Source organism: Uloborus diversus, chromosome 1, assembly GCF_026930045.1.
Source record: "Uloborus diversus isolate 005 chromosome 1, Udiv.v.3.1, whole genome shotgun sequence".
NCBI lineage: Eukaryota > Metazoa > Arthropoda > Arachnida > Araneae > Uloboridae > Uloborus > Uloborus diversus.
The window spans coordinates 111725299-111750199 of record NC_072731.1 but is presented as its reverse complement, the minus strand read 5'-3'; the positions used below and the strand labels follow the sequence as shown (position 1 = coordinate 111750199).

The 24901-nt window shown below is 31.1% G+C and overlaps 1 protein-coding gene across 1 annotated transcript; it reads left to right on the top strand.

Moving 5' to 3' along the window:
• Nucleotides 1-138: 138 nt before the first annotated feature.
• LOC129231430 (lymphocyte-specific helicase-like) lies at nucleotides 139-24901 on the top strand. Its single transcript, XM_054865748.1, has 2 exons — nucleotides 139-241; nucleotides 20619-24901. Exon 2 carries the CDS (start codon nucleotides 20641-20643, stop codon nucleotides 22918-22920), a length of 2280 nt encoding a protein of 759 aa, XP_054721723.1. The 5' UTR covers nucleotides 139-241; nucleotides 20619-20640; the 3' UTR covers nucleotides 22921-24901.

The following is a 24901-nucleotide window of genomic DNA, read 5'->3' as shown; positions in this document are numbered from 1 at the left end:
ATATTGAAAAAATTAAGATTTATAATATTACAATGAACACTGATACAAGTTTACATTTTTTATTAATGCTTAATGTTGAAGCAGCAGTCTGATTTAGCGTTCGTCTGAAGAAGCCAACTCAGCTAATTTCTCCGTAGACTTTTTCGCGCCTCTCGTAGTCCCGAAGTTTCGCCCGAACGTGAAAGAAATCCTATTACATAATTAGTTATTTGTTATTTTCAAAGTATTAGCAAGTAAAAAGGTATTTTATTAATTTATTATCTTTCTAAAAACGAAATTTTCTTATTGATGTGCATCAAAAGTTGTAGATTTAAGTTCCAGTGTCCCATATAATTATGCTTTTATTCCCTTAAGTGAGCAAGAATTCCGCTTTTTTCTTTCATAAATGATATTTTATTATTAACTTTTATTGCATCGCTTAAAAAATTTCGAAGGTTACCATTTTGCTTTTAAAAAGTTATTTAGTTATTCTGATTTCCTGAATACAGAAAGATTAGCGACAGCTCATTGAATGACAGTAACATCTTACCCCGAAAAAACGCCTTTTTCTTTGAAAATACAATTTTTTAGTGTAAAAAGAAAAAAGTATCGTACTCTCTAAACAAATTTCTTGATAGCACCAGAATTTGATCATAATTCAAAACTTATAATTGATTTTTTTTTTAATTAAAATGAATTTCAATGTACAAGAATAATATTGTACTATTTCAAAAAAACTGAAAGAAGTGAATTTTTCAACATTTTTTATTAATAATTTTATTTTCCAAATTCATTCTCCTGAATTAAAATTTCCTATCTTGTTAAGCAGAATTTTTTTTTTAACATTAAATTCTTTTAATTCATTAAATTCTTTTTAACGTTAAAAGAATTTCAATATTTATTATTTTGTCATTTCTATAGGTTGTGATCATTTATTCCCCCCTCCCCCTTTCAAAATTCGGCATTTAATAATTCTAGACAATTGCATGCGAGTTTTTTATTGTTTGGGCTTACATAAAGCGCAGAAAATAACTTGAAAAAGTTGCTCTTCTGTTTTTTTTTTTTTTATAGAATCTTTAATTTTTATGTGTGTAATGATTATACGTATGATTTATACCTATAATTTTCAGAGTTGGCAAGCTTTTGGACACTTTGGTGAAAACTGGTTTTTACTGTCCTGTCCAAAACTGTCTAAAACTAGATTTTTAGTGAAATTGTAGTATGAGAAAATATTAAAAGGGTCATTCCATATCAAATCAACCAATAAAAAATAAATTTTGAAGGTCAATGTTTTAGATTATGATTTTTTGTCTGTTTATTATATACTTACCTTCAGGATGAAAAAAATGAAGTTTCAAATTTTTTCAACAATTAATTCTTTGCAAAGTTTTGCATTTTTTAAATTTTGGAGGAATCCTAAATTTTGCATTGTTTGTGCCCTTGAACCTCAGTTCTTTCGTGCCCTTTGGTAGTTAAGGTTGGCGCCCTCTTATGGGAACCAATCTGTCCCTGCCTGCTTGTCGATCTTTGTGATTTATAATCCTCTCCATGGAGATTGTCCTCACTCTTCTTGTCTTTCTATATCAGCGCCATCAGTGATCGCATGGGGGGGGGGGTCGCGTTATTTTGTGCTCGTGCCTCAATGAGAAAAATTTCCCCGAAACAGATTAGAGCTGAAATGTAAAAAAAAAAGATTTTTGATGTTTAGTGATACATCCTTAGCAAAGCACCGTCTCGTAAAAAATGCCTTTTCGATGTTAATGTAGTGTTACAGAATTTGCCGCCCCTAGCAAAGTGCCGCACACTACGCCACTGAACCAAGGTGGCCACTCACTCTGAAAACCTGGAAGACAGGTTTTTTGAAGGGGGTTTTTTTTCTCTCCAGCTTTGTATCTCTTTATATCTGGGTTCGCCGATATATATCGGTCGATATTTATCATGATATATATCTGATATTTATTTTGAAAATATCATGATATTTTGATATTTTCTATATTTATTTTTTCAGCCACGGTATTTTCAACATGAAAATTATATTAATAATAGTAATATTCTTTTTTTTTTTTTAACTAACCAAAAAATTATGTACTTTATTTTTATGATGTATCAATACATCATTAAGGTAACAAAGTAATTTAGTATGCTTTTTTCATTTTATATTCATAAAATTATTAGTAATGTCCCAATTTTACTTCAGATTAAAAATGCATAATTTAATCAACTTTGGTCAGAAAAAAAGAAAATGTGTTATAACTGTGTGCCAACTAATACATATTTTCTTTATTTCTGAATCATCTGTGTAAAACTAGCCAACAGAAGAAAAGTGAGAAAAACAGCTAATACTAAATTAATTCCATTAAAATTGATTAAAATGTGAAATGAAATGTTAGATATAAATAATAAAAGAAATTTTAAGACTACATATTGTATTAACAATATAAGGAAATAAAGAATGTTTTGAAGACTTAAGTTTATGCTGTTTGAAAATATCCGATTATCAAAATATCGGATATTTTCAAAAATATCATATTTTTGAACCCTGCTTTATATTAAATAAAAAAGTAAAGTCAAAGAAAATTTTGAAAGGAAGTCGGTGGCGAGCCTGCATCCAGGAGAGACCATAGAACCTACAGCCTTGAAATTTTCTACAAAATTACTTCGAGTCCCGGTGGTTTGCACCTATGGTTTTGTTTTTTTAAATGCAAATTAGTTTTCTCGTAATTAATTTTTTAAGCTCAAATTTCGTATAAATTGCCTATTAAAGGGGTGAAAAATTACGTGCTGTGTAGTGACTGTATAAAATTAAAAATTTTGTTACAAAACCATGACTTCACCTGATACAAAATTGGCATTTTTGCTGATACAAAGTTGATATGGTAATGAATTTTTGATTTTCCACCCTTTCAGGCAGGGTTGGCAAAGTTTTGGGCACGACAAAAACCAGTTTTTACCATCCTGTCCCTTGTTTAAAAACATCAAAAACAGAGGGATATTTCTATAATTGGGAATCTGGTGCAGTCGTTTCATTTTTGGCATAAATAATTTTATTTTGGAAACCCTGCTGATTTATAGTAACCCTATGTGAATAGCTGTTTCCGATCTCTTTGTTTTGATTTGCAAAGGAAAATACCTCTCGCACAGGGGCTGGAGCCAAAAATTGATGCCAATGAAGAAAGATATCACCAGATTCCCAACTATCAAAATATCCCCAAAAACAGATTAAAATGTATCAAAGTAATGTTTTATATTGAACATTTATTCAATGTGAACAGTCAATTTATTTATGCAACTGATTTTTATCTAGTTACATAAAAATTGAATTCTTTATTAAAACTTTTGTTTTGTTAGTTTAAACTAATTAAACTAACAATTTGTATGCATGAGTTTATTTATTTTTGATAATAGTAGAGACGTACCGAGTAGCACTGTGGCCAAGTAGAGTTACCAAGTACTCGGCCTTTCGCTATTCGGCCGAGGTAACGAGTACCGATTATGTTTTTTAAAAAACCACCGACACACATTTGATGAATTTTGAACTTTTTGGAATAGTAGTATAGACCTCCTTGTCCATGTAATAGTTTTTAAAACTAAATTCCTGGTGAAATTTAATTACGCATTATTTAAAAAACTTTGTTAATATATATATATATATATGTATATATGTGTGTGTGTGTCAAAAATTTTACAAAAAAAATTATTTTTAAAATTAAAAATAAATAAAGGTATGTTTAATCAAGTTGGAATTAAAACAAATTATACCAATCTATTACAGTTCTAGTTCGCCAAACATAAATAATTTTTAAAAGCTAATAAAACAAATGTGCATGAACATTGCAGACACGTGTTTCTGCGTTATAAGGAACGTCTTTTTCAATGCATAAAATGAGCTAAAGAATGTAAAGACATTCGACAAAAAAATCCGACTTTTGTCGGATGCCTTTAAAGCCACGAGATTACATTTTGTGCATTGAAAAAGGAATTCCTTGTAACGCCAAAACACGTGTCTGCACTGTTCCTGCACTGTGCTTTTAACGTTGTTTTATTTCCTTTTATTTTTTAAGAGCAAAGGTATTTTTATATTTCTTATAACTAATTTTTGTTTGTAGCAAAAATCCATTTTTAATATTAAAATTCTATATTTTCTATACTTATCTTTTTTGCACAATTTTTAGTAAATAAGTTTTATTAACTTTGGGGACATTAAAATTTATTTTACTCCATTTACTTTTTTAATTACTCCATTGAAGCATTTCAAACTTTATTACTCCCAAAATTTAAATTTGACTTGTGAACTTGAATTGTAAATGATTGCAGAATATTATATATGCTTGAGCTTTTTATAAATTTTTATATCTGTCTTGGACAACATTCAATTTTTTGCAACTACTCGGTATTGGCCGAGTATCTGATCAAAATTTGGCATTGGCCGAGTAGGCTGAGAACCGAGTAGTTACCGAGTACTCGGTACGTCTATGTTTAAGCATGTGTACAAATGAAAGCAGGGTTGGCAAAGTTTTCACCATCCTGTTCAAAACCCTTGTGTCCAAAACCATTTTTTTAAGAAACTATATTTTGTGAAAAAATATCGAAATATATGTCAAAATAGTTTTTTTTGGGGGGGGGGGGACTATTTAATATATTCAATGTGAACATTCAAGTATATATGTAACTTATTTATACAGCTGATTGTAATCTAGTTATGTATAAATTAAATTCTTCATTAAAAATTTTAATTTGTATGCAAGAGGTCCCCCCCCCCCTCCCCATAAACCAAATTTTTCAACATTTATGTATGTGTGCAAAAGAAAGTGTTCAAAATATAGTGCAATAATCAGGGTTGCTTAGTTAAAACCAAAATTCAAAAAAAAATTTTTTTTTTTTTTTTGAAATTTCATTTTTTTTCCCCAAATGTTTTCATAAGTTTTACATATTATTTCTAAGGATAAAATTTAATTAATGCAAAGTAACTAGCAAATCTTTAGATAAATTACAGATTTAATAAATTTAGAAACTTAAGTAATGCAAGATTAAAGTTTTATTTTATTTATTTATTTTTTTTTTCTTCTATTTTTATATCTTTGCAGCTTTCCTATTAGGTACATAAGTACAAGGCTAACTAAGTTTTTCTAAAATTACATGGAAAAAAATCGAAGTGACTCTTTTATAATTTTTTAATTGATATCAGTCATTTGCATTTCAAAATAGTCCAAAAAGCATGTCAACCAAAACTTTATGTACTACATAATTTGCTTGATTACTAAGATTTATTGAGATAGATTATGGACCATTGAAGCGATACATAGTGTAAAAATATCTTACCACTAGAATATTTAAATGAGAAGAGAAAAAAAAATAACCAGATAAGTCCAAGAACACTAAGAGCAGGCATAAAATTTGCACTTATACCTGCACACTTCTTGTATCCCTGATAGAGGATGCAGTCAGAAGAAGAAAAGAAAATAAAGAAGTCTCATTGTATGAATGGTGGAAGAATCAATAAACATGAATTTTTATGAGTCTTCATTACTAAAATGTGTTAAAAGTATTTTTTTCTCTCTGATAAAACATTGTACTAGCATTCATGGGTGCAAGACCTTCCGTCTCAGGATGGATTTCCGTCTTGACAAAATTTCCGAGACGGAACGAAATTCAATGACTTTCTTTTAATGTTTAATGAAAAAAGAAAAATTGAGTGTTTGAAAAATATGCTTTAATGTAACTAGACCGTTCCATAACCCCGAATTTACATCAACATTCTCTCGGTTTTCCGCTATGTGCTTGTTTTGTTTGCAATGTGCTTTTGGAGTGGTGGCTTTTCGGCTCACGCCGTTTGACTTTTTTTAGGTATAGCTTTGTTATTTCCAATTCACTGCATTGCAGACCGAGGAGGTGCTCGCTATTCTCCCTGATTTTTCAAAGCTATCGACTCTAATTGAAAATTTCGCCTTTTCTCATGCTATTTTCGATCATCCTTTCGTTTTTTTCATTTTTTTTTTTTTTTTTGTTTTTGTTTTTGTTTTTTTTTTGCAAACTTTATACGCATAAATGAAAAATTTGAGAGTGATTGCTGACAAGATGAAATATTTTCGCCACAGCAAAGGGTGTCCACATACCAGGTAAAACAGAAACTATCAAGGATTTTGAAGATTTTAATGAAAATAGGAGTTTTATAAATAATCGAGGGGGGGGGGATTTCAAGCTGGTTGGAAACACTGATGGGCAAACCGTTCCTGCATTTTTGACAAAGACTTGAGGAATCACTAAATTCTAATGTCATTGAATCGAACACTCGCTAGAATAGAAATATGGGTGGGGGGAGGAGAGAAAGGAAAGGAGAAAAATAACGGCAGCACGAGTTTGCGAAAAAACTCTGCTCTTGCAAAGAGGGTAATCTGTCCGCAAATTAACCCACGATACTGAGGTCTTAAAACGTTGATATCTTGGACAATCTAGGGGGGAGGGGAGTGTTACTCATGGGTTATACAGTATAAAATATCGAAAAACTGAATTGAAAATATTTTTGAAGCTAGGAGTGGTTCGATATTTCTTCACAGCAAACTCTTAAAAATTTAAAAGTTAGAAAGTTTTAGGCTGTCTCTAATGATGTAAAAGTGGGTTTTAAAAAAGAATCGAAGATTGGAGTCTTAGAAACACTAATTTAGGCCATCTTTGGTGAATTGATGAGAGATGGTTTTGGTGTTCGTGTTCTAACATGAAAATGTTTTGTAGCTGATGTATTAAAAACTATTTGAGGCTATACTTAAATGACTTAAGTTAAAGGACATTTGCGACCCTCTCCCGAAAAGTGTTTGTAATTGAAGTCTTAAATCTTTTAGGCTGTCTTTGGCAATGTCAAGAGGGAGGGAGGTGGCTCTCTTTAGGCGAAATTCCGAAATTGGAGTCTTAAAAGCGCAACTTTGGACCGTCTTGGGGTTCGGGGTTCTCCTTTCTCAAAAAATATGCCAAGCTGAAGTATTCAGAACTCAGCTTTAGGTAATCTTTGGAAGACTTAAGAAAAGAAAATTCGAAGGCTTTCTCTCAATACGTTTTAGAATTTAAATTCTTAAATCTTCGGTGATGGAAAGGGGAAACCGCAAATTTAAGTAAAATTTAGTGAACTTAGAGGAAAGAGTTCAGGGGGGGGGTCTCTCTCCCCGAAGTATTGAAATGCTAATTTGGCTACTTTTGAGTGAGTTAAGAGTTAGGGAATTCAGGGGTCTTTCTCGAAACATTTTCAAAATTGAAGTCTTAAAACTTTGGGTTGTCTTTGGCGATGTGTGGAAGGGAGTTGCTCTCTTAATAGAAAAATAGTTCTTAAACAAAAACTTACACTGCGTTTAGTAAACACAATGAGAGGGAGGGGGGATTCCGCACCCCCAGCCCGAAATATTTTAGTTTCTGAAATTTTAAGAGCTTTGTTTTGGGCTATCTTTAGATGACTTAAGGGGGAAGGGTTTAGGAAGATTTTGTCAAAACGTTTCCAAAATTAAAAGTATTAAAAATTTTCGGTGGTCATAAGTCATGTTTATAGGTAAGAGGGGTACTATTCCTACAAAACAATTTAGAAACTGAAGCCTTAAAAATTGAAATTTAGGACATTTGTGGTGAACTCAGAGGAAGAGGTTCGGGAGTTCTCTTCCGAAAATTCTTTGATGCTGAAATATTTAAAGCGCCACTTTAGGCTATATTTGAGTGCCTTAAGAGGGATGTGATTCGGGAACCCTGCTTGGACTTACACTAAACTAGGAGAAAAAATGTCTACAGTGGAAAACATAATGATTTTCTTAAAACCTACTTGTCCTGTTTCTATAATTGTTGTCATTGATACATTAGGTCCCCAAAGCAGAATACTACTAAATTTGCGACTTACAACGCAGAACAAATGCTTGAGCTGCAGAACAATTCTGTTCAAATGTGAGGAGAAAACTCTGACAAATTTTCTGCAGAAATTCTACAGATTTCTGTAAAATTTCTGCAGATTTTCTACAAATATTTTCCGACTCGAGACAGAATTTTGCACAAATTCTGCAAATTTCTTTAAATTAGAAAACAAATTCTAAAATTCTCAGAAATTACGATAATTTGGCGGAAAGCTCAGGGAAAATGTTGAATTCAATAAGGCATCTGCCAGGAACTTGAAGAAATCTGCAGAATTTGTACAAAATTCTTATCTTGAGTTGGAACATATTTGTAGAAAATCTGCAGTTTCAGCAGATTTTCTGTAGAAATGTCATATCTGAAAAGATTTTGATTTTTCTAGCATTTTTGGTTCCCCTTAAGAAATTTTTCCTAATTGATCTTCACCCACTGCAATTTCCTCCATAAACGTATGTTTTGGAAACGTACGAAAAATGAAACACATCCATTGCCGAAAATTGCGTGTCTTGTTTGAAATTTCAATCCTTTTGCATCCTGATAATATTTCAGTTGCTTAGAAAGTTTTGAAGTGTTTTATTATGTGCTACCCTAACTCTACTCATTTTATTTAGTAATTTATTTATTTTAATTGCTCCTTCATGCAATGTAAAATTAACACAAAAAAAAGTGATTTGACACCTAAGTTCGGAATCTTGTAAATAAATAAAAAAAATCTCCTGTATGGAACGATTTTGATTTCAGGGATTTGTGGAAAAGGTCACATAGGTTGCTTGTGAATACAATGCTTGAAGTACTTGCAGAACAATTTTGGTCAAATGATTTTTTGTTGCAGAACATCGTTAAGTATTCTGCTTTGGGGCATTAGGTAAACAAATTACATGATTTGTAACTTTTTTAAAAACTTTAAACAAAATATCCATTGATCTTTTGATTTTTAAAGTTGTATAATGTACATCAGACTCATTTGTAGATATGCAAAATACTTTCCACATGTTTAAGAATGCGTGACCTTGATTTTACTTTTATTATTTTATTTATAGGAGATAGCTATGATTTTGAGGAAATTAATTTCCAAGAATTTATATTTGGTTAAGTTAATAATGTCTGAACTATCACAATAAATTATTGCTTTGATTACTTATACCAAGACCCATTTACGTATTGTATTTTTTATAAGAGCTAAAGATTTTCAAACAATATTATCCAATAGAAATCTCTTAAGTAGTTAAGAGAAAATGAAATTACAAGATTTTACTCTTAATTATTTAATTGCGAAGAAAATAGGTACAAATATAAATATTAAACATTCCTTAACAGTTACAGTAGAACCTCGATTAACCAAGGTTTCTGTTAACCAAGCCGATTAAACTTTTAATTTAATAAATAAAGAGTTTTCAATTTGAAAATAAGATTATTTTCTAGGAGTTTGTTTCTTTAAATGCATCTTTCAATATTTAACTTGGCATTGTAAAAATATATATATATATATATATATATATATATATATATATATATATATATATATATATATATATATATATATATATATATATTTCTTAATTTACTACAAGTTATTTTCTATTTTAGTTTTTACTGTAAAGCATTGCTTTTTACATGCTCATTTTTATCCTTTAACAATATTCTATTGTATTTTAATTAATACTTTTTAATCTGAGATCCTGACAGGTTTTTGTACAAAGTTTCTACTAACCGAGATTTCCGACATCCGATGCACTAGCGGTACCAATTAGCTTGGAGAATCAAGGTTCTACTATAGTTCATAAAATCTTCATGATTTTCCCAAAATAAAATTGTTTTTCTTTACAAATAGTAATAAAAGTCAAATAAACCCAGTTTAAATCAAAAAAAGTGGGGGGGGGGTCAAAAAAACCGGTTTTTATACCAACTCTGGCAATAATTAACTTAAATGCAATAAATTAAAAATATGAATTAAAAAAAGAATAGCCGAAGTTTTAAAATATAAGTGTTTAATCATTAATTTCTTGTTCTTTAATCTATAATTTAAAAAATAATTTTCATTAAAACGTAATGTAAAACTTATTTACAAAAATCATTAAAAAAAATAAGGTTTTTTTTTTTTTTTTTTTTTTTTTTTTTTTTTTTTTTTTTTTTTTTTTTTTTTTTTTTTTTTTTGCTCTTAAATATTGCACATTGATTTGATGACACACATTGAGGTCTTTTACTATTCTGAGCCGAGAAGCTTTATACCTCTGATAATCCACAACGTTTTTCCAAATTTTATTCTCAGAACAATACAAATGAGAGATTTACAATACATAACAATGGAAGAACACCCAGGGCGAGGTAGGAATCGAACCCGCACCTCTGGCTTAGAAGACACAGCTTCTACTACATTGCCACCGAGGCCCCTTGCACATTTGAAAATATTCCTTTGAGTTATGAATGGAACTAAAATTAGTTGTCTTGGTAGTGTCGTGAATTTCTTTTCATAACTCAATTAACTGTTACATAAGGAAGTTTTTATGTAAGACATTTTTTGGCAATTTTTTTAAAGTAAAACATTTTTTAAATGAACATTTTGGAGAAAAATGTTATCAAATACTCATTAATTAAATGTCATTAAAATCTATTTATGTTGCAGTAAATATGAATTATTTAGATTACACCTCTTTAGTTTTAGCATACTTTTGGTCAGTTTCAGACACTTTTGGACTGTAAAAACCACCTGTCCTGTCCTAAACTAGTTTTGGGCAGTCCAAAACCCAGCCGTGCCTGCAAGTAATTGAATGACATTAAAAAATTATCAAATGGTAAATAATCCACTCCTTTTATTTCTCTTACATGTCATAAATAATTATTAAAGGCTGCATTAAAAATGAAAAACAAATTTTTAAACTAAATTAAACATCTATTTCCAATCTCCCCAAGCAATCTATAACTCAGCCAAAACATGCCAAAAATATAAAGTTCCATTTAAATGCACATTAATCCTCTAACTAAATTATTCGTTATTTTTTCAAATCTTGCCAAAAAAAAAAACATATTTCCGTAAACCTTTCAAATTTTGAATGAAATTATTGATATCTAGTCACAATATGAATTGTTGACATAATTACTCATTACAGATCATCAATTCATAAAAAGTAGTCGAAACTTTGTACTGCATAGTGAATAAAATATGACAACGTATATAAAGTACAAATTCAGAATGAAAAAAGGTTAAAAAACCAGCAAACAGCTGTTTCGGCACTCTAAAATACAAGTGCCATCATCAGTGCAATTAAAAACGAAGACAGGTTCAACCCGACTAAAACACAGTCGAGGCGAACATTGGAATGAGAGACGAGTTGTAAAAGATATGAGAGCAAGTACCGGAAACGATGACGTCAAGGTTACGTCAGAACTACAGAGGACAGTTGCACTCAGGAGAAAACGTCACGGACAAAAAATAAATCAAATAACAGACTTCCAAACATTAGGAAAAGGCGGAGTGCTAGACAAATCATTGACGCTTAAATTAGCATTTTTCCATATGTAATATGACTCCCAAAAATCTTAAATCATAAATAGACGAACACTCGTGAATAACTTTGGCGGAAGAAAAAATAAAATTATGACCGCAAGACCAACAATGTTGAGCAATAGAGGAGCGTTTGAGATCCTGTTTTTTGACGTAATTTTGGTGTTCTTTTATCCGGAATTTGAGGGATCGTCGAGTCTGCCCAATATAGGCCAATTTGCACTGGCAGGAAACACTATAAATGCCCCATTTGTCAAGGTTCTGAACAGGGTGTTTAAGCTGTGAAAATTTTAATTTATTAACAGGAGAAAAAGAGACGGAAAAATGAAACTTTTTTAAGATTTTGCAATTTGTAGACTGATTTTAGGAAAAAAGGGTAAGACAACGGAATTCGAATAGTTCACAGGAGCAAGTGTTTGATTTTTGTTAGTTGAGCTACATAGCTTCTTATAAATGGTATCAATAATATCTGATGTGAATCCCCGATCAACCGCAATAATTCGTAGGTAATTCAGTTCTGATGAAAGTAAATTGGAATTTGAACAAATGGCTAAAGCACGGTAAATAAAAGATCGAAAAGCAGCCAATTTTTGTTTAGGAGGATGAACGGATAACTTGTGGGGAGAAGAGAAACAGCAAAGGGTTTACGGAAAACAGTAGTTGTAAACATATTGTTATGACGAGTGATGGACATATCAAGAAAAGAAAGATGATTACCAGATTCCAATTCAACAGTAAATTGAATATGTGGGTCAATAGTATTTAGGATGGATAAAAGGTTATCAAGGTCACTGACAGACGAGTCCAAAAGCACAAAAATGTCGTCAACGTACCTGACGTAAAAATCAAATTGTATAATTTTAAATAATTTAAGTTCGAAATAGTGCATGTACAAATCACTTAGAATTGGACTCAAAGGGGTGCCCATAGCAAGACCTTCAGTCATCCGGAAAAAATTACCGTCTAAAACAAACGTAGTTAGTTTTAAGCAAGAATGTGTTAAATTGCACAATTCATTGATCTCAAAGTAGGAAAAGTGATGTTCAGTTAATCTCATTTTAAGGCAGTCTAACGCACCTTCAACGGGCACGTTAGTGAAGAGTGATTTCGCATCAAAAGAAGCCATTCTATGGTTATTTAACTGAAAAATTCGAAGTTTGCGAACAAAGTCAAGAGAGTTCCGAACAGTAAAACAGTTGCTGGAAAGAAGAGGTGAAAAAACGGAAACTAAAAATTTGGCCAATTTGTAAGAAGCACTACCAATGTTAGAAACAATGGGACGGAGAGAAATGAGTGGTTTATGCACTTTAGGCAAAGCGTAGAATCTGGAACATTGTGCAACAGAAGGAATCAAGCGTTTTTTATGAAAATCTGGAATCAACGGAGATGACTTAATGGCGTTACTGATAGTTTTTAATTCTTTACCACAAGGATCTTGTTTGATTTTTTCATATGGCCCGTCTAAAATTAAGTTATTGCATTTGTTGATATAATCTTTTTTGTTTAGAACAACAATTTGGCCCCCCTTATCCTTTTTTCATTCTGAATTTGTACTTTATATGGGCAGTTCTCAAAAGGTGGGAACAAAAAAGTTAACTTTGAGCAATTTCAAAAATTTTCGGATTTGACATCAATTTTGATTTTATTCTATAGTATGCATACCTAGAACACAATATATAAACATGAAAAGACAGCAGGTAATTGTAAAAATTGTTAATTAGCAAATTAAATCAGCAGTCTGTAGGTAACAGATTTTGGACATTGTTGACCTGTAGGTAACGGATTTTGGACATCATCATAACGTAAGTTTCACCATTTTTGACAATTGTTAATCTGATTTTTAACTTTTCCAATGAAAATTTTTTTACTACTTTTTAAATTTTGAAATTTAATAATAAAGAGGATAATTAATGAAATACATGAATGGCTGGCTATACATGCTGCTCCTTACATAAAATAAAGTTTTGGAATGATTTTGAAGAAATTGATGCAAAGTTAAAAAAAAGCTTCAAATTAAAAATAATACAATTGTAAAAAGTGACATCAGTTTTAATAATGAATATTTTTTCTAATGCCATAAGGATTAAAATGTCTAAAAAAATTATTGCAAGAAAGAAATTCGTATTTCTATTTGGAGATCGTTAAATTATGTTTCCAAAAGAAAGAAGAGAAAAAGAATTCTAAAATAATAAAAGCGGGGGGGGGGGGGGGGGAATGCTAGCGCAGGTGATAAAGTCGCCAAAACTGGTACAGCTGACGATAAACTACATTTGTCAAATTGGAATTCCCCTCTGGTAACCTTTAGCTTATCGTATACTGTGCTGTCGCCAACGGAGGTTTGCTTGGCGATTTTAGCGCAAAATGGCTTTCGGTTCGATCATAAGCAGCCATGTTTCTACTGTAATTTATGTATTGTTCAATGTGTAACATATTAATTAGCAAAATACCAATGGATTAAAGAAGATAACATTATAATAACGTTTTTTATTGAGGTTAGAAGACAGTAGATCATCAAAAATTTTGAATAAATGGACAGAATTATCGGCGTCAAGATCGTAACGCTATTTGGACATCTCACATGTACGTTTAAAAAAAATTATTTTTCTTCTAAGATACTGCATAAAAGCTTATGAAAACACTTTTAAACAATTAAAAATTGATTCTGAGGCTTGATAAACACCTTTAAAATGAAAACATCATATAGTTAGTTCTCAAAAAATAGCATTGTAAAGATCGTAAATTTTGGACATGCATCAAATTTCAAACTTAATATTTTCTAAAATCGTTTACAAAGTGAATAATCTGTCTTTACTTTTGTTATTTGTGTAAAATATTAACAAAAAATTATTCAGTGTAAGATTCATACCTTTAAATTTTTTTTGAAACGTATGGAAATAATTTTAAAAAAATTTTCTTTAATGGTATATTTGCTCAGTTAACGTTTTGGTATGTCCAAAATTGCGCCTTTTAGCAAAGAAAATATTTTTTTAAGGGCATTTAAAGAGCATTTTTTCCATAATTTATGTCAATTCTTGTCTCTATACAGTATTATAATTTAACTCAAAAATTTTTGAGTTAATTAAAATGAAAGTTATTTGGTGTTGAAGCTTCAAAGTTGAAGTCTGTGTTTGCTCCCACCTTTTGAGAACTGCCCATATACGTTGTCATATTTTATTCAACTTTTCAATTGATTGTTTGTTTTTGTCAATAAGTAGTCATTTGTCAATAATTAATCGGTACTGTCTATCTTCTCTAATGAACATTTACCAAATGCACCTTCGTTCATGCAACATAAAAAGGGTGGATGCCATCTCTAAATATCTTTACATCTGACAGTGAGCATCTATTTGTTGTTAGATAACGTAAAAATCTTTCAGAAACATAAGTTCAATATTTTTCAGCTCTTGATTACGCCACGCAAATGGATCTCGTCGCAATATGTCATGACTAGAGGGGTACCGAGTACTCAGTACTCGGCCAAATTTTGACCAGATACTCGGCCAATACTGAGTAGTTGAAAAAATTGAATATTGTTCAAGACAGATTTTACAATCAATAAAATAGTGCAAGCTTCTTACTACTATTATATATACGAAAGTTTGTCTGTATGGATGTATGGATGTTTGTTACTCTTTCACGCAAAAACTACTGAATGGATTTTGATGAAACTTTACAATAATATAGCTTATGTATCAGAATAACACATAGGGTAGTTTTCGTCCCATTATGGGGGCAAAACCCCCTTAGGGGGGCAATAAAACACAATTTTAGTATAAATTCTCTAATATGGGGAAGAAAAAATACTTGCACATATTAACATTATATGCCCATCGAAAGCTCTGATTTTTCTGCTGAAGATGGCACCTATTCGAAATTTCTAAGTAGAATAAAAAACGAGTTATGAGCTTTTTAGTTCCATGTTCGAAGGCTTTCCTTAACTCAATACAATATTTAGTGTATCATCTCAACTCCCTGTCGATAGCGACTATTGTATTGTTGACTATCTTTGCTTTTCGTGACTGTTCAAGCAGGGTTGGCAACAGGGGCGGCAAATAGGGGGAGCAAGAGGGGGCGGTTGCACCCCCAAATATTTTGCGCAAAATATTAAGAAATCGGGAAATTCAATTCACATAACGCGCGAATCAGTAATCATATGCAATACTTAAAAAAAAATAATCTGCAGACGATCTTTAGTAAAAGTTGATGAAATTCGAGACCTGTCCAGACACGAGCAACTGTTTTTCACTATTTAGGGTAATAACTTAGAAATTCATGAATCATTTTCAGAACTTCCAGAATAAAAAACAGATGGAGAATAAGTTTGTTTCAACTGAAGAAGAAATTTCCTCATATGGGTTAAATGCCTCATACTTTTAAGTTCAGAGTTAAGATGATGCTTCTGCTTCTAATGTGAAAGGGCAGTGCACAGGTGTGACTGGCCCGATTTTTACGAGAAGTTCCTTGGTATTTTGAGTTCATTGTTGCGATTATATTTAAAATGTACGTTCAGTTAGTGAGTGAACATTGATTCCTTCTGTTAAGAGGCATATTTGAGCAATTCAATACATTGTATACTTTCATGGAAACTTCTTACAAAAGACACGCTATTTTTGAAAAAAAAATTCGTGCATCAACAAGTACTTTTGTTGGGTTTACTTTTGTATTTCTTAAACTGAGAGGTACAAAATGGTATTCAAAAGTTAAAGCTAGAACTCTTGATTGAGCTCCTATTAAGAGTTTCTTGTTAATTTGGAATTATTAGACCCATTAAAAAAAATATTTAAACAAGTGACAAAAATTCACATGATGATGCAAAGTCCTATGATTGGCTCAATATTTTGTATCAAATAATAGATTCATTCAGTTTCTAATGAAATTAACACAAGATTTAGTGATAAATCTAAGTTCAATATTATATGTGCAGGTTATTGAACAAGATAAATAAAATATTTCAGTTACATGTAAAAGTTGTTGAACGAAGCAAAAAGAATTGTTTTATGAAGAGCCAGTGTACTTCAATGATGAAAAATGAAGACTAGAGCACAAATTTTAAACTTGCGTGGTTTTTTTTTTAAGAGAAAATTTTTAAAGATGCATTTTCTAACATAACTTTGTAGCTTCAATTATTTTTCACCAATTCCAATCAACTCAGCTAACTGTGAAAGATCATTTTCGTGTCTCAGAAGGTTAGAGATTTTTTTTTTTTTTTTGGTGCATGATGGGACAAGCAAGACTTTCATCTTCAGCTACACTGCCAAAGAGCATGCCACTGGACATTGACGGAATATAGTACCAAGATTTCCTTTTTTTTTTTTCTGGATTCCAAAAATCGAACATTAAAAATTTACTTTAGAAACGGCAGTATCAAGATCTTTTCCGTTACAGTTTACTATAAAATAAATTAAAAGCGTGGAAATTAAAATTTGAATTTCTTTAATGACCTTACTTAAAAAAATGTACTGGTATTTTATTCCATATTGTGAAAATTCATGTTTAAAAAACTCGACCCCCCAAATGAAATGTTGAAATGCCGCCCCTGGTTGGCAAGGTTTTGGACACTACGGTAAAAACCATGGTAAAAACCCTGGTTTTTACTGTCCTGTCCAAAACTGTCCGAAAGTGTCAAAAACTATATTTTAAGAAAAATAGTATTGTGTGAGAAAACATCAAAAAACAGCATAAAATGTATCAAAGTAATGTTTTATATTGAACATTTATTCAATGAGAACATTCAACTTACTTATGCAGCTGATTTTAATCTAGTTGCATAGGAGTTGACTTCTTGATAAAAATTTCAATTTTTATGCGTGTTTATTTATTTTTGATATAAGGAACAAAATTTCTCTATGTTTATGCATGTGTGCAAATGAAAGCAGGGTTGGTAAGGTTTTTACCATCCTGTTCAAAACCCTTGTGTCCGAAAATGTCCAAAACTATTTTGTGAGAAAATATCAAAAACAGAACAAAAAGTGTCAAAATTATTTTATTGACTATTTAATATATTTATTCAATGTGAATATTCAGGTATAAATATATATGTAACTTATTTATGCAGCTGATTTTAATCTAGTTAAGTAGAAATTAAATTCTTCATTAAAAATTTCAATTTGTATGCAGGAGTTTTTTTTTTTTTTTTTGTATAAACAAAATTTTTTGACATTTATGCATGTGTGCAAAAGAAAGTGTTCAAAATATAGTGCAATAATTGACTTAAATGCAATAAATTACAATTTTTTTTAGTAACAGAATGTATATTAAAAACGTAAACTAAAAAAAGAATAGCAGAAGTTTTATAATATAAGTGTTTAATCATCAATTTCTTGTTCTTTAATCTAAGATTTAAAAAATGATTTTTGTTAAAAAATCATGCAAAATCCATTTAGAAAATTTAGCTTTTTTCTTGCACCTAAATATTGTATATTTAATAATATTCCTTTGCGTAATGAATGGAACTGAAATTAGTTGTCTTGGTAGTGTTGAATTTTCTTTCAAAACTCTACCAACTGTTAAATAAGTTTTTGTGAAAAAGTTATTGGCAATTTTTTTTTAAGTAAAATGTTTTTTAAATGAACATTTTGAAGAAAAATATTATCAAATACTGATTAATTAAACCTCATTAATATCTTTATTTATGCATCATGAATATTGCAGTGAAAACAAATTGATTAGATTACACCCCTTTAACTTTAACACAGTTTTGGACAGTTTAAGGCAGTTTCGGACACTTTTGGACAGTTTTAGACAGTTTTGGACGGTAAAAACCACCTGTCCTGTCCTAAACCAGTTTTGGACAGTCCAAAACCCAACCCTGTGTTCAAGACTTTTCTCAAGTCAAATCTTGAAGTAAGATTTTTGCACAAGATTGGAAAATAATACATGGATTTGGCTGATTTTTTTTCCATTTTAATGCAACTTTGAGGCAATTAATGGTCTTTTTTTTATTTATTTGTATTGACTGGGTATTTAATCGATCAGCTGGAATCTAGCCAAACTTTTTTTGTGGAATCATTTCAATAGCTAAGGCATTTGGCATTTTTTTCAACTGTCGCTGTTTTTGAAGCTAAAGACTACGCAGTACTGTAAAGTAAGACGAAACAACGTTAATTTATCTTATTTATCTTACGCAGTACTGTGTTTCTCGGTTTTCACCATGTAACCAAATATCGCCATTTCTTTAATATTTCTTTAAATTTGTTAACACGTAAAATAATTCGCCAACTAATTCGCAAATTCATAAACAGCGCAAAAACTTCCATTACTTTGTCTTTGCACACAATTTCAAACAATTGCCAAATTTTTACTGTTTATTGGAAACATTTCGGGTAGCATCATTGTTGGTCCCATTTTGGGACGATTTCTACAGTAAGAAGTTATACATTATACAATAATTTAGATTGCCGGTGTAGCGTTGGATATTATGCATTTGATGGAGATCGGGATTATAAGGGAACTGTTTCACTTTATTTAAGAATAGTTGACCTCACTCGAATAGGATTTTTTGGGAATTACCCATGACTTCTTTACAACTCCTGAATGTTTTCGTGATTTATTTTTTGTGGTTTTTGGGTGTCTTCTCAGTTTTGCCGACATTTCATTTACTCCCCTTCCCCCTAATTTTCAGTCTTAATCATACCTTTTGATACATTTAAGCAGACAGACAATTTGAAATGTCGGCGAAAGTAGAGACAAACAATTTTTTGGTAACTATTTGACCTCTGCCTGTAATGACCATTAACTTAAATCAATTGAAAAAAACTACATCAACGTGAGCGAAGCCGCGGGTAAGAGCTAGTATACTATACTGCAATCATTTAAAATTAAAATTTTGAGAATACTGAAGTTTGTTATGCTTCAATGGAGTCAATAGAGATAGAGAATTTATTTTAATGTCTCCAAAGTTAATAAAACTTATTTATTAAAAATGAGGCAAAAAAAGTAAGTATAGAAAATATGAAATTTTTATATTATTAATAAAATTTTCGCGACAAATAAAAATTATTTGTAAGAAATATAAAAATAGCTTTGCTCAAAAAAGAACAGCTAAAACAACATTAAAAGCACAAATGTGTAGGAACACTGCAAACATTTGTTTTGGTGTTACAAGGAATACCTTTTTCAATGCACAAAATGTGAGCTTATGGATTTAAAGACATCCAACAAAAGTTGGATTTTTTTGTCCGGTGTTACACTCATTTTTTAGCTCACATTTTATGCACTGAAAAAGATGTTCCTTGTAATGCAGAAGCACATGTCTGTAGTGTTCCTGCACATTTGTGCTTTTAATGTTTTATTAGCTTTTAAAAATAATTTATGTTTGGACTAGAACTATAATAGATTGATATAATGAGTTTTAATTCTGTCATACCTTTTATTTTTAATTTTAAAAGTAACTTCCTTGTAAAATTTTTGACAAACAAAACTTTTAAATTATGAGTTATTACATTTCAGCTGGAATTTTGTTTTGAAAACTATTATATGGACATGGAGGTCTATATTCCAATGAGTTCAAAATTCAGCATGTTTGTGTCGGTGGTTCTTAAAACAAAAAAGTGCTACTTGGTACGTCTCTAGTCGTGACCTGTATGAATGACCATCTATGAGTGTTTGATACCTACCAGTGTTTCCTTGAGTGGAAACGAACATTTTTAATTGTACTTTTGTTGTTTAGAACTTATTTGCCTACAGGCCTTAATACCCGCACCTACCTTAGTTCATCCCAATATGTTTTTTTAACTTCCAGACGTGAATGAGATAGCATCCCAGCCTGACCACTTAACCACTTAATTTCTGATACAAAATATTGACTTAGAAAGTGTTAAGTAAGAATGGGTTTGCCCCCCCCCCCTCCCCAAGTAAGTGTATGTAGAGATTTTTCCAACCTCTCCTCCCCCTCGGAGCAACGAATATGGCCCCTTACAGCCATTTTCAGTAATACAGTAAATCAATATCATTCTTCATATAATTTGTTGCAAATACAATCAATTGCTAATAGTTGCAAAGACAGTTGCTGACAGTTATTGCAGCTTCATGAGAAAATTTTATCTTAATAAATAGGTCTTATTTTAAATCGAAGGTAGTGTTTTTTATTCGCTTAGACTCTTAAATTTTTAAAAGTTTATCTTAGGAACCAAGTTATCTAGTAAATTGTAGACTCACTGATCATATTTTCTCTATCCTGTTATCTGTTAGTCTTGTGTTTAGTTAATATTGAGCCATTATTGTCCTTGTTTAATTCACGTTTTCTTGCCTTTTCTTGTAGCTCTTTTTCTTTTAACTGCAATATGGATAGCAGTACATCTATTGATGCTTGTCCGGCAGGTGACAATCCAAAGGACTCTTTAGAACAAACTGAGAGTTCCAATGAAAGTAAGTTATTGCCAAATAATGTTATTACCGAAGAAATGATCAAAGAAGAAGAACGTTTAGAGAAAAATGCTATCAAAGAAGAAGAAGAAATGAAACAGAAGATGCTACAAGAAGAGAAAGAAATGATGGAAGAACAATGTTATAAACGTTTAAAACTTTTACTTGGTCGGAGCAGTATTTATGCCCAGTTTATGGCTGACAAGTTGAACCGGAAGAATGCTAAATTGAAAAAAAAGAGCAAGAGAAATGACCCTGATAATTCTGGGAAAAGAAAGAAAACAATCGATTCTCCCGTTAAAACCCGAAGAAAAAGAATGCGTGTTGATGTGGTTGATTTATTTGAAAAAGAAAAGACAAACCTGGAAAACGTTGACAATTCCCCATCATTGGATAAGCCAAAGGGCTCAAATCAACTGCAACCAGATTTGTTTTGTGGTGGAACAATGCGTTCCTATCAGATGGAAGGTTATGAGTGGTTAAAAGTTTTGTATGAAAATGGAGTGAATGGTATATTAGGTGATGAAATGGGTTTAGGGAAAACTATTCAATGCATTGCATTCATAGCTCATTTGATTGAAATGGGAGTTTCAGGACCATTTTTTGTTTGTGGACCATTATCAACAGTTCCCAACTGGTGTGCAGAATTTAAGCGATTTGCTCCTGATATTCCTGTTGTACTTTATCATGGACATAGAGATGTAAGGCACAGTTTATGTAGTAAGATTCGTAAAAAATATCCAGTCGGGAATAAATTTAGCTATCCTGTCATTGTTACATCTTTTCAAATTTCACTTATTGATCGTAAAAAACTGTATGCTTTTGATTGGAAGCTTCTGATTATAGATGAAGCTCACAGAATAAAAAATTATCAGTGCAGGCTTGTCAAGGAATTGAAATTGTTCAATGCTACCCATCGTTTGCTACTGACAGGAACACCTTTGCAAAATAATTTAAGTGAACTTTGGTCTCTTCTTAATTTTATATTACCTGAAATTTTTGATGATCTTCAAATTTTTGAATCTTGGTTTGATGTCACTCGTCTTACAGCATCCGGAGCTGCTCAAGAAATAGTTGCTAAGGAGCAAGAACGACAGATTGTGTCAACTATACATCAGATATTGACCCCATTTTTTTTGAGGCGTACCAAAGATGATGTAGAGCTAGAATTGCCTAAAAAGAAAGAAGTTATTGTGCATGCTCCACTCACTGCTTTACAGCGAGAGTATTACACGGCAGTACTGAATAAAACAATTGAAGAAGTTGCGAGAGCTTCCAAAAAAGAAGATTCGGAAATAGTTGTAGGGAAACGAAAACGCAATTCAAATTTAAATTATCGTGAATTAAATGAAACAGACTTTAAAACTACTTCTTCAGCAACAACAAGTTGGAGCGAAACATATAACAATAGCTCCTCCTTGAGAAAAGATGGTTTTTCAGAGATATATATTAATACAAGAAACTCGCAAATGATTTTGAGAAAAATATGCTGTCATCCATATTTACTCTCTTATCCTCTAACAAACTCTTTGGAATATAAAGTTGATATTGAATTGGTAAAAAATAGTGGAAAATTTTTAGTTTTGGATGTCATGCTACCTGCTCTCAAGGAAAGAGGGCACAAAGTTATATTATTTTCTCAGTTTACATCTTTAATAGCAATTTTAGAGGACTACTGCTCGTTCCGTAACTACCCTTACAACTTATTAACAGGCTCTATGTCTCTGGAAGAAAGAGACTTGAACATCACTGATTTTAATACAAATCCAGACTCTTTCCTGTTTTTAGTCAGTACCAGAGCTGGTGGTTTAGGCATCAATCTTACTTCAGCCGACACCGTCATTGTGTTTGATTCTGACTGGAACCCTCAGGCTGATCTTCAAGCGCAGGACAGATGCCACAGAATTGGACAAACCAAACCTGTTGTTGTATACAGGTTAATAGTGCCTAGCACTATTGATGAAAGAATTTTGGACAGGGCTACTGCAAAGCGTAAACTTGAGAAAGCCATCATACAAAAGGGGCGTTTCAAGTCTATAAACTCTCTGAATGCTCAAGATGAAAAAAAATTAAGCAAAGAGGAGTTGTTGGAATTGCTGGAAGCTGCTGATGTGGATGGTTTTGTTAAAACTGATGAAAGCAGCGTAATTTCTCCTAAACAGCTAGAAGAACTTTTAGATAGGAGTGACATGATGTAGATCAAAATGGGATGAAACAAATTGCATTTATTTGTATCATTTTTTTTAAATCTTTTTTTTTTAATCAGCTGTACCATTAGTTCATCCAATCCCACAAAAAGAAAATGAAACAAAACACAACAGGCTGTATACTGGTCTAGTTCATTCATACCTGGCATCACTATAATCCTAACAGTTTTATGATACTGTACATAAAGCGTGGTAGATAGTGTGCTTTTTCAATGTCCAAAATTTTGCTGAGCATTTAAAATTGCAAAATTTGTTAACAAAAACTACTGACCAGAATTTGTGCTGTTGCTCCATAAATCTAACATATATTTGTTGATTGTTAAAATACAGTAATTTATCATAAAGTTACTTTTCATTTTACATGTAAATAAATTAAATTTTTCTTTAAACTGGAACTATAAAAAAAAATATTTAAAGGTTATTGACTGACTTAAAGAGATGAGCTATTCAATTTTTGTTTCAAAATTTTCAAATGATAAAACTATTGCATTAACTTATTAATGATATTTTCAATTGTTATTTTTCCTAAGAAATTTCAGCATAATTGCACTTTTAATTTATGTCATATTAAATGACTTCGCACACGCAAAACCATTGGAATGCAACATTTATAGTTGGTCAGAAAATCAGATAAATTAGCAAAAGGTGGAGAGTACTGATCATATTAAGTAAGAAAGTAGAGTCCTTCAGTGTATATTTATGCTAAATTTGTAGTGGTTTGATTTTCTTTTAAATTTTAAAAACTGACTTATCATTTGTTCTTAAGTTGCATATTCTCAACAATTAACCTTTCTGATTAAATGCTGTATTGACAAATTTTTACATAAAATATTTTTTTAAAGTTTCTAAATTTCAAAAATAACAAATATATATATAATGTGTTCTATACATATAATATGTATATATGTATAAGGTAAGAAAAATAGTTGATTATTAAAAAAATTCAGGGGGGAGGAAATTATAAAATGTACACATTTGAATATCTTATAATTATACATACTTTGTACAAATATTTAGTATCAAACTTTTAAGGATAATAAGAAAAATAATTCGACTATCCAAAAATTTCAATTGAAAAAAATGGTCTTTCATTTTTTACATTTTTAATTGTATGTTCTTTATTCAACCATTTAATTAAAGATATTTAAAGTGTTTGCCTTTTAATTTGTCTTTGAACTTTACAACCCTTTTTCACAATTTTGTCCCATACAGCCTACTGTCTGGTTTGTTTACTTATTCATGCATTTATTATATCATGTATTCATTTATGAATTCACTTATTTATAGGGCCTGATTTAAAAGTATTAGGATAGTAAGCCCGACCCATTTGTAAGAACCCCTTTTTGAATTGTTACAATCGCAGAATGTGCTGTGTAAAAAGCACATATTTTTGTCATTCCATGGGGCCCATCCACCTCACATGGCATAAAACTGGTCCATAAAAGTCAGTATTTTAAAACTGCTGGTAATCTGTTTTACTTGATACAAATCTTTGCTATTCTTTTATTGGATTGGGATGATTTAGTTTTATGAGAAACCTAACTCCCCCCCCCCCCCACACACACCCTTTGATATTGGGTATATTATTTGAAACATTTTCCTGTCTTTGCCCAAAGTACAAGGTAAGATGAAGATTTTTTTCAAGCAGCGAGGTATACATGACAGCTACATTTGGGTACAATATCAAGATAAGTAAAAATTTGTTATATTTAAATTCTTATTTTAACTTCCATTATAAGTTCTTGCAGTATAAGTGAACTTACACCCTGTCCCAAAAATTTAGACACAAACAAACAAAATAAAATTCACAGTAAAAATATGAATGGTAAAATATTTAATTTCATATGAGTAGACTAATAATAAACACTACGTAGAGCACAAGATAAGGTTACTTTATTAGAAAAAGCATCATGCAGGGCGCAGAGTTGTAGTTTTGGTCGGATAAAACCTATTTTGGCCATGCCACTAGCAA

Coding starts and splice junctions, on each gene's coding strand:
- LOC129231430 (XM_054865748.1), top strand. CDS start 20,641: ATGGATAGCAGTACATCTATTGATGCTTGTCCGGCAGGTGACAATCCA.